The 14,909-nt window shown below is 45.5% G+C and overlaps 1 protein-coding gene across 1 annotated transcript in view; it reads left to right on the plus strand.

The window, feature by feature from the left end:
- The window catches only part of ABCC4 (ATP binding cassette subfamily C member 4 (PEL blood group)), a 248,533-nt gene that overhangs the window by 57,863 nt on the left and 175,761 nt on the right, over positions 1-14,909 (plus strand). The window contains exon 4 of the mRNA XM_070408769.1: positions 2,661-2,885. Within this exon, the coding sequence (XP_070264870.1) occupies positions 2,661-2,885 (225 nt within the window). The remainder of the gene's footprint in view (positions 1-2,660; positions 2,886-14,909) is intronic.

A 14,909-nucleotide genomic window follows, 5' to 3' on the forward strand; every position in this document is an offset into this window, starting at 1 on the left:
GTATTTGCTGTTCATAATTTTTATATTTACCTTTTTCTTCTTCCTCTTCTTAAAGAGTACCTTTCAGCATTTCATGTAATACTGGTTTGGTGGTGATGAACTCCTTTAGCTTTTTCTTATCTGTGAAGCTCTTTATCTGACCTTCAATTCTGAATGATAGCTTTGCTGGATAAAGTAATCTTGGTTGTAGGTTCTTGCTATTCATCACTTTGAATATTTCTTGCCACTCCCTTCTGGCCTGCATAGTTTCTGTTGAGAAATCAGCTGACATTCGTATGGGTACTCCCTTGTAGGTAACTGACTGTTTTTCTCTTGCTGCTTTTAAGATTCTCTCTGTCTTTTGCTCTTGGCATTCTAATTATGATGTGTCTTGGTGTGGTCCTCTTTGGATTCCTTTTGTTTGGGGTTCTCTGCGTTTCCTGGACTTGTAAGTCTGTTTCTTTCACCAGGTAGGGGAAGTTTTCTGTCATGATTTCTTCAAATAGGTTTTCAATATCTTGCTCTCTCTCTTCTTCTGGCACCCCTATAATTTGGATGTTGGTACGCTTGAAGTTGTCCCAGAGGCTCCTTACACTATCTTCATATTTTTGGATTCTTTTTTCTTTTTGCTTTTTTGGTTTGTTATTTTTTGCTTCTTCGGATTTCAAATCTTTGACTTGATTCTTGGGATCCTCTTGTCTGCTGTTGGATCTCTGTATATTATTCTTTATTTCAGTCAGTGTATGCTTAATTTCTAGTTGGTCTTTTTTCATATCCTCCAGGGTCTCACTAAATTTATCAGCGGTTTCTAGAACATTCTTGAAAAACCTTATAACTGTGGTTTTGAATTCTGTATCCAGTAGTTTGCTATCCTCCATTTCTGTCATTTGTGACCTGTTTCTTTGTCTCTGCATTTTTTATGCTTCCCTGTGTTGATGGAGTGGCTTTCTGTGCTAGGTGTCCTATTGGGCCCAGTGGCTCAGCCTCCCCAATTACCTGAGATGGACACTCTTGGTGCACCCCTTTGTGGGCTTTGTGCACAGTCTTGTTGTAGTTAAGCCTTGATTGTTGTAGGTATCACTGGGAGGAATTGACTTCCAGGCCAATTGGCTGTGAGAATCAGCTGTGTCTACAGTGGGAGAACTTCTGTGCTGAAGACACCCTTCTGGGGCAAGACTTGCTTCAGTGGGGCTTTGGTGCTCACTGAGTCTGCCCCCTGAGTGTGTCCCTTATGGATCTGAGGAGTTGTAATCTGGATGGTCCCACTCTGACCACTGGGTACACTGGCTCTTGGATCTAAGGAGGTGCTAATTTAGCCTCTGCCTGAGGCTACCCAGAAGGAGCTACGAAGAGATCTGCAGATTCCCCTTCCTTTTTTGGGGTTTGGAGGTGCCCAGATGAGGCCCAGCTGTGAAGCAATGCAAGCCGCTGTGGGACCTTGGGCCTTCTCTTGGAAGTTCTGGGTCTGTCTGGCCCAGCTGCAGTTTGTTAGGTAATTTTCAGATTGCAAAGAGCCAGGGCACTCATATGCAAAAGCCTCTGCTGCAGCTTGGGTGGGGCGGGGTCTCAGGGAATCAACAGGACGGAGCAAACAGCTATGGCTGATCCTCAGCCCTGCCCTAAGAGGCCCCGAATCTCAGTGTCCCAGTAATCGCTGCAAGCACCTCTGAGAGAAAGCCGCCCTCGAGTTCCGAGTTCTGCCCTCTGCCAGACAGTCCAGTTTCTCCCCGTATGAGTCTGGGTCCCCAGAGACTTGCTGGAACTGGAGTTCAGAGCAGTCAGGGGCTTGTGACTCCCTCATGATTGAAAAAGTCAACCACATCCTCAGTTGCCAGCCCTTTTCCACACGCGCCTCCATACCTCTGCACTTTACTTCCCCACTTCCTCTGAGTCTCAGTGTGCTTTTCTCTTTCCTTCTAGTTGTAGAATTTCCACTCAGCCAGCCTTCCTGTGGTTCTGGATGATGTCCATTTTGTCTTTTAGTTGTATTTTTGAAGTTGTTGTGGGAGGCAGCAATATCCGGTGTTTACCTATGCCGCCATCTTGGTTTCTCTCTATTAATGGGGTTTTAATATTATACCCATTTGAGGGACAGGGTCATCTCTCTGTAAATATCCTGATAGGGCACTACTAGTTGGTTGAGAAGAAAATGCATGTTCATTTTATTTCATGTTTAGTTCTTTGAATCCTTCCTTTCTTTTGTGCATAAGTCCCTCACCTCAGACAGATAGGAAAGAGCTATCAAAAGCAAATCTGCCCATTGTTTACATGTCTCTGTTAATAAGGACGGATTGCTTAAAGGAAATGCCTGTTTCAGAGTTGAGTTCTTGAAAGATTTCCACATTTTTGGCATTTTGTCTTTTGAGAAGTCAGTGGAGGAAATGATGTCGAGGGCCTGTGTTTACTTTTGGTGGCTTGGATTTGCACTGAATGCTTGGATTTCTTTGAAGGGGAGAAATGTACCTTACACGGGAGGAAGTAGTTTGTGGGGTGAAGTGGCCATTTGTCCTGGAGGGGCAAGGTTTGCTGTTTCTTTGCTTTTAGTCTTGGGGAAGAAAACACTTTCCCTAAATCTTATACAGGAGGCTAGCCCAATGACTCCTAACTCATTGGTGTAGGATTTGAATTGTTGCCTTCTATGGCTTGTATGTCTAATTGAGGCCTTTTTATTTCCCTTTTAGGAAGGCACCAAAGTAATCCAGCCCTTATTTTTGGGGAAAATTATTAGTTATTTTGAAAACTATAATTCCACTCATCCTGTGACTTCCCAAGAAGCCTATATCTATGCCACGGTGCTGACTACCTGCACGCTCCTTTTGGCCGTCCTGCATCACCTATACTTCTATCACGTGCAGTGTGCTGGGATGAGGTTAAGAGTAGCCGCGTGCCATATGATTAATGTGAAGGTAAGTGTCATTTGGTATGAAACTGCACCTCACCTGAAGCATCAGAAGTATTTTGGGAAAGTTCTATCTAACCTAAAGTTTTTGTAAATAGAAGCATTTAAATCTTACTTAAAGAAGCTTGATATTTGCATCAGGCTATTTTTTTTTTTTTTTTTTTAAAACAAACTTTACCAATATATAATGAGTTTTCTATGAGATCATATCAGGGCTGCCTTTGATAACATTTGGCCACAGGCTGTTGCAAAATATTTATAATGTAATCTAATGAAAAAAGTATCAGATTGATTTAAGCATAAAACATTTTCTTTGTTTTCATGCCTGAACCTCAGTTATATTTGTAGGAGTTTTATTGTTGTTGTTCATTAAAACCATCATTTACAACAACGTTGTATTTTAAAGTGACCATCAGTGAAATTGGATCTGTAAAATGAAATCTAAAAAGATGTATTTGAGAAAGGGAATGATGATATTTTTTTAAATGAATTATTTAACTATGTTCAATGTGATTTTATTAACTAAAGAAAACTATAAATGGAAGCCACGTATAGACTCTCACTGTATTCTATAATTATGGTTGTTTTTAGTAGTTTTAAAGAAAAATTGGGTGTTGGGGATAAAACTCTAAATTTCATATATATATTTTACTAATTTTGGAGAGAAAAATGGTTTCATCTATTTTATGTTGCTTTTCAATTAAGTTACTATTATGTAAAGTTATTATTATGTACTAGAGGCCCGGTGCACAAAAATTTGTGCACTCGGGAGGGGAGGGGGGGTCCCCCAGACCGGCCTGTGCCCTCTTGCAGTCTGGGACCCCTAGGGAGATAACGACCTGCTGGCTTAGGCCTGCTCCCGGGTGGCAGAGGGCAGGCCCAATCCCTAGGTACAGCCCCTGGTCAGGCTCAGAGCAGGGCCGATTGGGGAGTTGGGGCGCCGCCCCGTCATGCACAGAACAGGGTGGATCGGGAGGTTGTGATGCCACCCTCAGTCACGCTCAGGGTAGGACTGATTGGGGGGTTGCGGCACCACCCCCTGTCACACACAGAGCAGGGCCAATTAGGGAGTTGGGGCGCTGCCCCCTATCACTCACAGAGCAGGGCTGATAAGGGGGTTGGGGTGCTGCTCCCTGTCACAGAGCAGGGCCCATCAGGGGGGTTGGGGCCCCGCCCCCTGTCACACAGAGAGCATGGCGGATCAGGGGGTTGGGGCGCTGCACCCTGTCACACTCAGGGCAGGGCCAGTGGGGAGGTTATGGCTCTACCCTGTCACACACAGAGCAAGGCCCGTGGAGGGGGGTTGGGGTGCCACCCTCTATCACCCACAGAGCAGGGCCAATCAGGGGATTGGGGCGCCGCCACTGTCACATCCGGGCAGGGCCGATGGAGAGGTTATGGCTCTACCCTGTCACACACAGAGCAGGGCCCGTGGGCGGGGGGGGGGGGCGTTGAGGCACCGCACCCTGTCACACACAGAGCCGCAGGGCAATCAGGGGATTGGGGAGCTCCCCCCTATCAGGCACAGAGCAGGGCTGAACGGGGGTTGGGGCGCCTTCCCCTGTCACGAACAGAGCAGGGCGGATAGGGAGGTTGTGGCCCCACCCCCTGTCACTCACAGAGCCGCAGGGCGATCAGGGGGTTTGGGCGCTGCCCCCTGTCACGCTGATCCCGGTGCCGGGAGGCATATTACCCTTTTACTATATAGAATAGAGGCCTGGTGCACGGGTGCGGGCCGGCTGGTTTACCCTGAATGGTGTCCTGGATCAGGGTAGGGGTCCCCACTGGGGTGCCTGGCCAGTCTGGGTGAGGGCCGTTTTCCAGCTGGCGGGTGACTGTAGCTCCCAACAGCTCCTTTTTTTCTTTTCTTTTTTTTTTATTCTGGGCCAGCTTTAGCTCTGAGGCCTCGGCTGCAGAAATCCGGTTTCTGGCCTTTGTTTTTCCTTCTGTATTTGATACAATGTTGCGATCCGGCTGGCTGAACCTGGCTGACTGAAAGCCGGTTTCTGGGGTTTTGTTTAGCTTCTTATTTGCAACATAGTACATAGTTGCTTAGAGTTGCAGCTGAGAGGCCAGCAACTCAGGCTGGGAACGTTAGAGTCCGCCGTCACTGGAGCAAGCAAGCCTCCCTGTTCGCTTCAGTGCATGGCTGCCGGCCGCCATCTTGGCTGACAGTTAATTTTCATAAGGATATGCTGATTAGCCAATGGGAAGGGTAGCAGTCGTATGCTAATTACCATGTTTCTCTTTTATTAGTGTAGATAGTACTTTTTTCCCTTTTAGTGTGCAAGGTAGCAGTCTTAGTGATAAGACCCCATTTGATGTGTTCAGTTTTTTTATATTGAGAAATGCCATGAAAATATCCCGTTATTTACCTTGGTCTTAACTTTTATAAAAGGAGTGAATATTTCAGGTATCTTTACAAAGGACTTGCCACAGATACACCAGTGTCAGGAGCTGAAGAGCTTTGTATAAACTTGATCCTGGGTATTTCTTTGCCCTGATCTGTCTGCTTTAAAAGACACCCCCTCCCCCCCCAAATTAACAGTATTTGAAATTTGCTAAGAGAGTTCGTCTTAACTGTACTCACAGCCCCACTACAGATAACTATGTAAGGTGATAGATATGCTAATTAGTTTGACTATAGTAATCATTTCTCAATGTATATGTGTATCAAAACATCATGCTGTATATCTTGAATATATACAGTGTTTATTGAAAAAATGAAATCTTCATCGAAAGATAAAACCGAACAATATAAGTATTGCTTCTTTTACCTAGTTGCTCCTTATCTTGAGCTTCTGTATCTTGTGAACACTTTTCTTGCAAAATGCAAGATGTCTTCTCCACATCTTCCTGTGGGCTGTATCTTATTCACCTTGGAATTGTGTGAATCCCGGAGGCCTGGCATCTCATTGTCTGTGGTAGGCTACAACGGGTAAGTCTGGTTTCCTCTTCTGTGACATGGATGTTGTTTTTTTTCATCCTCACCTGAGAATATTTTTCCATTGATTTTTGGGGAGAGTGGAAGAGAGAGGGAAAGGCAGAGAGAAACATCGATGTGAGAGAAACACATTGTTTGGTTGCCTCCTGCACGCACCCCAAACAGGGCCCGGCTGGGGAGGAGCCTGCAACCAAGGTACATGCCCTTGACCAGAAATGAACCCAGGACCCTTTAGTATGAAGGCTGACACTCTATCCAATGAGCCAAACCAGCTAGGGCATAGAAATATTAGCAATGCTGGTACACTCAACTTGGGGTCTCCATTGTCGCTGTCGTCGTCGTCGTCGTCGTCATCATCGTCATCATCATCATCATCATCATCATCTTTGTTATTCTGTTGCACTCCTTTCTGCCATTCAGGAGAATACTCAGGTTTATTTTTAAGTTAGCTAGATTTTGTATTTCCAGGTCATGTTTAGCCTCCATAAATAAACAAGACATTTCACTAGCACTCTGCTCTGAAATCTGTAAGCACTGAAGTCAGGTTTGAGGTGACAGTTCAAGCAAAGCTCTTTGCAGCTCAGGTGAGTTGCTGTCCACCTGTTTTTCTTGCTTTTCTCACTAACGCTTTGGAACATTGCCCTTGGAAAATCCAATCTGACTTAATTAGCTCATGCAAACATCTCCCATGGGTATTAATTTGCCAACTTGATTAGCCTTAAAGAATTGACCCTTTACAAAGTCAAGCATGGCTTTGGGTTAAACCATAGATGGAACCTGAAATTCCAGAAACGTGGGAAAGACAGATTTCCTCAGGCACTGCCTTGTATCTAGAATCCTGCTGAGGTGAAGAAATGATACTTTATCACAGGAGGGCTGATGGCTTCCGGCAAAAGCTGACACTGCAGTGCAGCTCTGTACGCTGAACATTTGCAGTTTATGCTCAGATTCAACCTCCTAATCTCCCACCTGCGGAGAAAATCAGGTTGGTTGTTATAAATGGAATGGCTGTTAAGCTCATTTTGAATGTTGAATGACTTTTTGGGATGTATCATATATAAAAATGACTTGTCATTTATTTACCTTTGCACAGCTTTGGTAAAATTACTTTTGGCTCTTGATCATTGATTTTATTGTGGTAAAATATGCATAATGTAAAATTGACTGTTTTTAACTTTATTTATTTTTTATTTTATTTATTTATTTTTTAAATATATTTTATTGATTTTTTACAGAGAGGAAAGGGAGAGTGATAGAGAGTTAGAAACATCGATCAGCTGCCTCCTGCACACTCCCTAATGGGTATGTACCCGCAACCAAGGTACATGCCCTTGACCGGAATCGAATCTGGGACCCTTGAGTCCGCAGGCCGATGCTCTCTCCACTGAGCCAAACCGGTTAGGGCTTAACTTTTTATTTTTTATTTTTATTAATGGCATTGATGACATTCACGTTGATGTGCAGCCATTCCCACTATTCATCTCTAGGACTTTATATTCCCAAACTGAAACTCTTTACCCATTAAACACTAGCTTCCCCATCCCCTCTCTCCATAGGTAGCAGCATTCTACTTCCTATCTGTATGAATTTGCTTCTTCCAGGTACCTAATATAGGCAGAATCATACATTGTCATTTTGTATCTGGCTCATGTCATGTAGCCCAATGCCTTCAAGGTTTATCCATGTTGTAGAATGTGTCAGAATTTAACTCCTTTTTAACGCCGAGTAGCAGTCCATTATAGGTACATACCACATATTGGTGTTTTTTTTAAAATTTAAATTCTTTATTGTTGAAAGTATTACATATGTCTCCTTTTTCCCCCATTGACCTCTCCCTGACCGCTCCCTCCCCCCAGCACAGCCCTCACCTTCCTACTGTCTGTGTCCATCGGTTATGCTTATATGCATGCATACAAGTCCTTTGGGTGATCTCTTAATGCGCCATGCGCCCCCCCCCCCTCCCCCCCCCCACACACACACACATAAACTGATGAACAAATACAAATCCACATGTTGTTTATCCATTCATCTGTCGTGGACACTTGGGTTGTTGCCACCTTATGGCTATTGTGAGTAATGCTGCTGCGAACATGGTTATACAGATCTCTTTTCAAGTCCATGCTTTCAGTTCTTTTGGGTATATACCCAGACGTGGAATTGTTGGACTACATGGTATTATTATGTTGGATTTTTTTTAAAAATATATTTTATTGATTTTTTACAGATAGAAAGGGAGAGAGATAGAGAGCTAGAAACATCGATGGGAGAGAAACATTGATCAGCCGCCTCCTGCACATCTCCTACTGGGGATGTGCCCGCAACCCAGGTACATGCCCTTGACCGGAATCGAACCTGGGACCTTTCAGTCCGCAGGCCGACGCTCTATCCCCTGAGCCAAACCGGTTTCGGCATATGTTGGATTTTTTGAAGAACGGCCACACTGTCCTCCATAGTGGCTATATCATTTTACATTGACACTTGATCATTGACTTTTCTGTGTAAGTTGAGGAACAAATGAAGTTTTGATGAAGCATGACATTTTGTTTGGATCAGTGGTTCCACTTGGTCTGTTGAACAGCTCATGGTGTTCTGTTCAGGTTCCTCAAATCTTTAGGGCATTTTCCAGAACATTTTACCAAATGAAGGGATTGTGCAACACAGGCTGTGTCCCCCCCCTCCCCCCCGTATAAAACAGATTGGCATTAAGAACACAAGTCCCTCACACAACAGTGTTTTGAACATTGTACTTGATCATTTTAAAGAGTTACTGCACGTCACTGGGTATATTGCCAGCATGGGTTGCTGTCACCTCTGCAATGAGAGCAGTGGCTTGCTTCCTGTCTTTGTTCTTGGCTGGACACAGAAGAAGGAAGGCATGTCCAGCTTCAAGTCTCAACAGGCTACTTCCCCGGCTTAGAGCACAGGAGGTGGGGCCAGGCTGGGGGAAGACAGTAGCTCAGGCACGGTGAGCCCAGATTGGAGACAGCTGACCATCTCCATCCGTGCCACTAGTGCAGTGTTCTCAACCTTCTGGCCCTTTAAATACAGTTCCTCATGTTGTGACCCAACCATAAAATTATTTTCGTTGCTACTTCATAACTGTAATGTTGCTACTGTTATGAATCATAATGTAAATATCTGATATGCAGGATGGTCTTAGGCGACCCCTGTGAAAGGGTCGTTCCACCGCCAAAAGGGTCTTGATCCACAGGTTGAGAACTGCTGCACTAGTGGGACTATATCCCCCGTCTGCCAGCCTGACCTTGGCCTTGGGACTGGGTGGAAGTGAGCCTGAAAGTTACAAGTCTTTAGATCTGGGGCAGGCAGGATGACAGTCTCAAGAATCAGGATGGTCTTGTGGTATTTCACAGAGATTTGTTCGCATTATAAAATGTATATGGTACAGAGATTTTCCTTAAGATCTTTGGCCTAGTTGGCTCTTAGGTTTCCTGACTTTGTGTGCAGATTGAAGAACGCTAGCAGTTCCCACAGTGGCTCCCGAATGCCAGGTGAAGCAGAGCCGTCACCGACACTGCTCTCTGCCACTTGCTTCGTGGTGCAGATTTCCTTGTAGAATTGAATCAGTTTGGCCAAACTTCTTATTCTGCCTAAACTCTGGTCGTGACTCTTCATTTTTTAAGAGTTACATAAAGTATAGTTTGTGGGAGAGTATTTGTCTTTATTTTCAACTTCTAAGGTGAGCCGGTTCCCTGCAGACTTCCTAGTTTCCCTTTATTCTTTGTGGTAGATCTGCCTGACCAGAATTTGTGTACAGTCGATCCTGGCTTATTCCTAGCTGGGGTTGAACAAGATGACACACTGTCTTCTTGTTGCAGCTCTCGTACTGAACACAGGTGTCATTTTCACGGTCGACTTAGTGCCTGTTTTCTGCATTTTTTGGGGGTGATTTTGCTGTTTAATACGGTCCCATGCAGAGTGCTCCCGTGCTGTCTGGTACTCCTCAGCACCAGAAGACTGGGATGTGCCTTATGGAGAAAATACCTGTGTCAGATAAGCTTGTTTTGGGTGTGAGTTATCCTGCTTTTGGCCACAAGTCCAGTGTTAATGAATCAACAATAGATGTTAAATAAGTTGTCTTTAAACAGAAACAAGGTTATGTATGTATTGATCAGTTGATGAAAATGCGGTTAGCAAAGGCTGGCAGAAACCTAACCCTGTATTTCCCCTAGGAGCAATTAATAATCACTCATCATGTTCACAGTGACTGTATAGAACATAACTGTCATGAATAATGAGAGTCGACTACTGATATTTATTTACCCAATACATCTCAAGTGTGTGTGTGGGGGGGTGACTTCTATAGATCAATGTTCTATTTAGAGAAATATTTTTACTCACCTTAGGTAAGTGTATTTTTAATTTTTTAAGTGATGTACAGATGGTACCCAATTTATGATGGTTTGATTTTATGATTTTTCAGCTTTATGATGGCGTGAGAGCTGCATGGATTAAGCAGAAAGCATATATCGAGTTTTGAATTTTAATCTTTTCCTGGACTAGTGATAGGCCGTATGATACTCTGTGATGCTGGGCGGCGGCAGTGAGCACAGCTCCCAGTCAGCGCAGCCACCCGATCACAAGAGTAAACAACTAGTACTCTACACTGCGCTGTGTTGCCAGTGTTTTTTGGTTGTTGCGTTTTGTGTTTTCTCATTCTGTCATGTCTACTAAATGGCTGTCTCTGTCTCCTGCTTCTGGTGAGAACCTCAAGACGATCGTCCATGTGTAGGCTCATGTAAGTGTCCTGAGCACGTTTGAGGTAGGCTAGCCTAAGCTATGATGTTCCATAGGTTAGGTACACTGCAAACATGCATTTTTTGACTTAAAATATTTTAAAGTTGCCGTGTATTTATTAGGACAGGGGTCCTCAAACTATGGCCTGTGGGCCACATGCAAATACAAATATTGTATTCCCGTTTTGTTTTTTTACTTCAAAATAAGATATGTGCAGTGTGCATAGGAATTTGTTTATAGTTTTTTTTAAAACTATAGTCCGGCTCTCCAACGGTCTGAGGGACAGTGAACTGGCCCCCTGTTTAAAAAGTTTGAGGACTCCTGTATTAGGACATAACCAACCTCATGGTAAGTGGAGGGGCATCTGCAGCTCTCATTATAGAATTCTGTAATTTGAGGCAAATGCATGCTCCTTATGCCCACACCAATTAGATTTCATATTTTTAGGTACTCTTCATCTTTCTGAGTGAAGGACGCTCCCCTTTCCTTTAGTCCTTTCTCTTAAGACCTGTCTTCCCTTGACCTTTTTATTTCTCCTTTCCAGGCATTTCTCTAGCTCAGTTCTGTTTTAAGCCCAGTGTCAAGATATCAGGGGTCCTTTATCACAGACTGAGAAGGAAGTAGAAGGAGCCCTTCCAGAATGCAGGGAGAGGCTAAGCTTGCTCACTTCTGAGCAACATCTGAAGCCTTCTACAATAAATGGAGCCTGAGTTTAAAAAGTCTCTCATGGCCCTAGCTGTGGAGAGTGGCTACAGTGTTTGGACAGGTTCAAGCCTCGGACTAATGAGAGGGCACAGTCCGCTTGTTGCCACGTGCAAGTCCCAGCTTGGAGGGGAGAGCCCTCCCAGCACAATCATAGCCAACAGCTGTAGCTATAAGCTTGAACCTATGGTCCGAACACGTGGCCCCACGTGCCTGAGTGATGTGGGCTTGATAGAGTTCCGGCGCATGTAATTGAGTAGGATCGAAACCCACGAGAATGTTGTAAACATCTTGACCACACCCTTACTTTGCCTCGTGGAATCTGGCTATAAAATAAAGACACGGCTTGTAATCCGTGGCGCTGTTTTTCCATCAAAGAGGGCAGGGTCCCACCTAGCACCCAGCTTTATTCTCTTTTCTGTCTTTTCTAAATCCTTCACCACCCCCACTCAGGTTCACCCTTGGCTGTGCAGGTGCAACACACCTAGCCAGTTGCTCAGTGGTTAGTGTTGGCCTGCAGATTGTCGGGTCCCAGGTTAGTGTCGGGTCCCGGATTGCACTCACTTCCCTGACCTGGTCAGGTGTGCGGGAGACAACCAGTCGATGTGTCCCTCTCACATTGATGTTTCTCACTCTCTGTCTCTCCCCCACTAAGGGTTTTAAGGGAGATTTTAGGGGTCGACCCAGGGGAAGATGTCAATAGAACAGTGGTTCTCAACCTTCTGGCCCTTTAAATACAGTTCCTCATGTTGTGACCCAACCATAAAATTATTTTCGTTGCTACTTCATCACTGTAATGTGGCTACTGTCATGAATCGTAATGTAAATATCTGATATGCAGGATGGTCTTAGGCGATCCCTGTGAAAGGGTCGTTCTACCGCCAAAGGGGTCGAGACCCACAGGTTGAGAACCGCTGCAATAGAATATTCAGTAGTTTTCCAGGAGTGTTCTTTCAGGGTTCTGGTCTCCACTGATTGATTGGCTGGCACCAGGGCAGGGGGTTTTCAATCAATGCAGCTGGTCCTTAAGTGGCTGTGGCTGGTTTTGCTGCTTTTCTGGGCTTGGAGCTGAAATACAACAGATGGTCAGGGGGTCCAAACCGCATGACCAGTGATGTGGTAAGGTAGGAGAGGTCACACTGGGGGCGATGTCCCACCCTCTGATTGTCCTTTGCTGGCACCAAGGACTTTCCTTCCTGGTGACCTTCTGTACCTGGCCCATCATCCTTGCTGTGCTCATGTCTGTTTAACCACATACCCGCGTGAGTTAAGGAAGGGAGAAGCCGTTTGGTTTAGCTTTCTTCAAAGAGGAAATTGCTGCTGCTGGAGGGTTATGAGTGTCCATTGCGTTCTGCCATCTGGTAACTGTGTCTTTAGGAGAAATTGCTAAATGATTTTCAAAGCGATGGTACTATATTAGGTTCCTACCAATAACATATGGGTTCCAGTGGCTTTAGATCCTCACCAAGACTTGGTATGGTCAGTGTTGTTCATTTTAATTTTTCATAAGGGCATAAAGTAGTATCTCATTATGGTTTTGATTTTTACTTCATTGATGACTAAAGATGTGGGGTGGGGTGGAATGGGGCAAAATCACCCCAGTGAGAATCAGTCCCTTAGAGTGGTCTTTAATTCTGACATGGTCTTTCGGGGTGTCTCAGCTTTACGCCAGGCTTGTTAGTTACGTATTAATAAGGGTTCTCCACTCTGGCTGTTCAAGAACTCCAGTGTCCCAGCTCTGCTGAACCTTCAGTGTCTGTGTTCTGCTTGCCACTCCGCAGCACCAGCTGTCTGGTGAGTCTTGGGCAGTCTTGACCTGGGCCTTTGTAGCTCACTCCTCAGCTAAGGCCTTGTAGCAGACACTCCCCCCCCCTCCCCCCCTCACACACACACGACTTTGGAGACCCTTCCTTTCCGTAACCTCTACTGCTTGATGGCCTTGCCGAAGATGCCAGCTGCTTCAGCTGCCCTCTGCCTCCTCCACTCAGGGCTGCTGTGCTTTGTGGACTCCAGCCACTGTCACTGTTGGACAGTGGTCTCCTGGCAACGAACTAGGGCAAAGGTGGTGGTCACCTCGTGAGTGTCCTTTCTCTCAAGGATCAGTCTTGCATTGCCTGTTATCTGATGCCAGAAGGCAGAATTTTGTCCAATTATGTAGTTGCGAATAACAGAGGTGGTGTGTGTGTGGGGGGGGGGGCGAGGCGGGGCGGGGGGCTGGCCCTCTATCAGTTACACAGCCATTACTCACAGCAGAGTGGCTTCACTGCTTTTATCTGCCGGATGTTTCTGGGCCCTGCCGTGGGGAGCTGTGTGTACAGTACTGGGTGTGGTAGTATTAGCTGTAGGACTTGCCTGTTCAACTCCCTTTCCAAACAAATCAAGAGCAGGGGCATATTCTAGGCCAGTGGTTCTCAACCTTCCTAATGCCGAGACCCTTTAATACAGTCCCTCATGTTGTGGTGACCCCCAACCATAAAATTATTTTCTTTTTTTTTTAAATATATTTTATTGATTTCTTACAGAGAGGAAGGGAGAGGGATAGAGAGTTAGAAACATCGATGAGAGAGAAACATCGATCAGCTGCCTCCTGCACATCTCCCACTGGGGATGTGTCCGCAACCCAGGTACATGCCCTTGACCGGAATCGAACCTGGACCTTTCAGTCCGCAGGCCGAAGCTCTATCCACTGAGCCAAACCGGTTTTGGCCATAAAATTATTTTCGTTGCTACTTCATAACTGTAATTTTGCTACTGTGTTGAATCGTAATGTAAATATCTGATATGCAGGATGTATTTAGGCGACCCCTGTGAAAGGGTCGTTCGACCCCCAAAGGGGTCGAGACCCACAGGTTGAGAACTGCTGTTCTAGGCTGAGATTCACCAGATTTTATGTCATGAGTCCTCTTTGTGCTTATTAAAAACCCAGCATCTGCTCTGGCCAGTGTGCTCAGTGGTTAGAGCATGGGTCCTTGTACCAAAGGGTCTCAGGTTCAGTTTCTGATCAAGGGCACATACCTGGGTTGCAAGTTCAATCCCCGGCCACCGCCTAAAAATCAATGGGAACAATATCCTCAGGTGAGTTATGGGGCGCGGCTACAGTGTTTTGGCCAGGTTCAAGCCTCGGACTAATGAAAGGACAGGGTCCTCTCATTGCCACATGTAAGTCCCAGCTGGAGGGCAGGGCCCTCCCAGCACAATCATAGCCAACGGCTGTGGTTGTAAGCTTGAACCTATGGTCCAAACACGTGGCCCCGTGTGCCTTGTGCTAGAGTTCAGGTGCATGTAGTTGAGTAGGGTTGAAACTCACGAGAATGCTGTAAACAACGTGATCATGCCCCTACTTTGCCTCGTGGCATCTGCTATAAAATAAAGACACGGCTTGTGGGCGCTGGCGCCTCAGGGAGCAGCGTCCCACAGAGACCCAGCTTTCATTCTCTTGTCTGTCTTTTCTCAATCCTTTCACCCCCCCACTCTGGGTCACCTTAGGCCGTAACAAGTGGCGCCTGACCAGGGACTGAGTTTGGCCGTAACTAGTGGCGTCCGAACAGTCCTGAGTTCGGGGGAATTTAAAAGTGGTCAGGTGAAAGGAGGCTCCAAGGCACGCACAGAGAGTAAGCTTAAAAAGCAAAA

The sequence above is a fragment of the Myotis yumanensis genome, unplaced genomic scaffold (genome assembly GCF_028538775.1).
Source record: "Myotis yumanensis isolate MYYU_CA2020_CCGP unplaced genomic scaffold, mMyoYum1.0.hap1 SCAF_3, whole genome shotgun sequence".
Classification (NCBI taxonomy): domain Eukaryota; kingdom Metazoa; phylum Chordata; class Mammalia; order Chiroptera; family Vespertilionidae; genus Myotis; species Myotis yumanensis.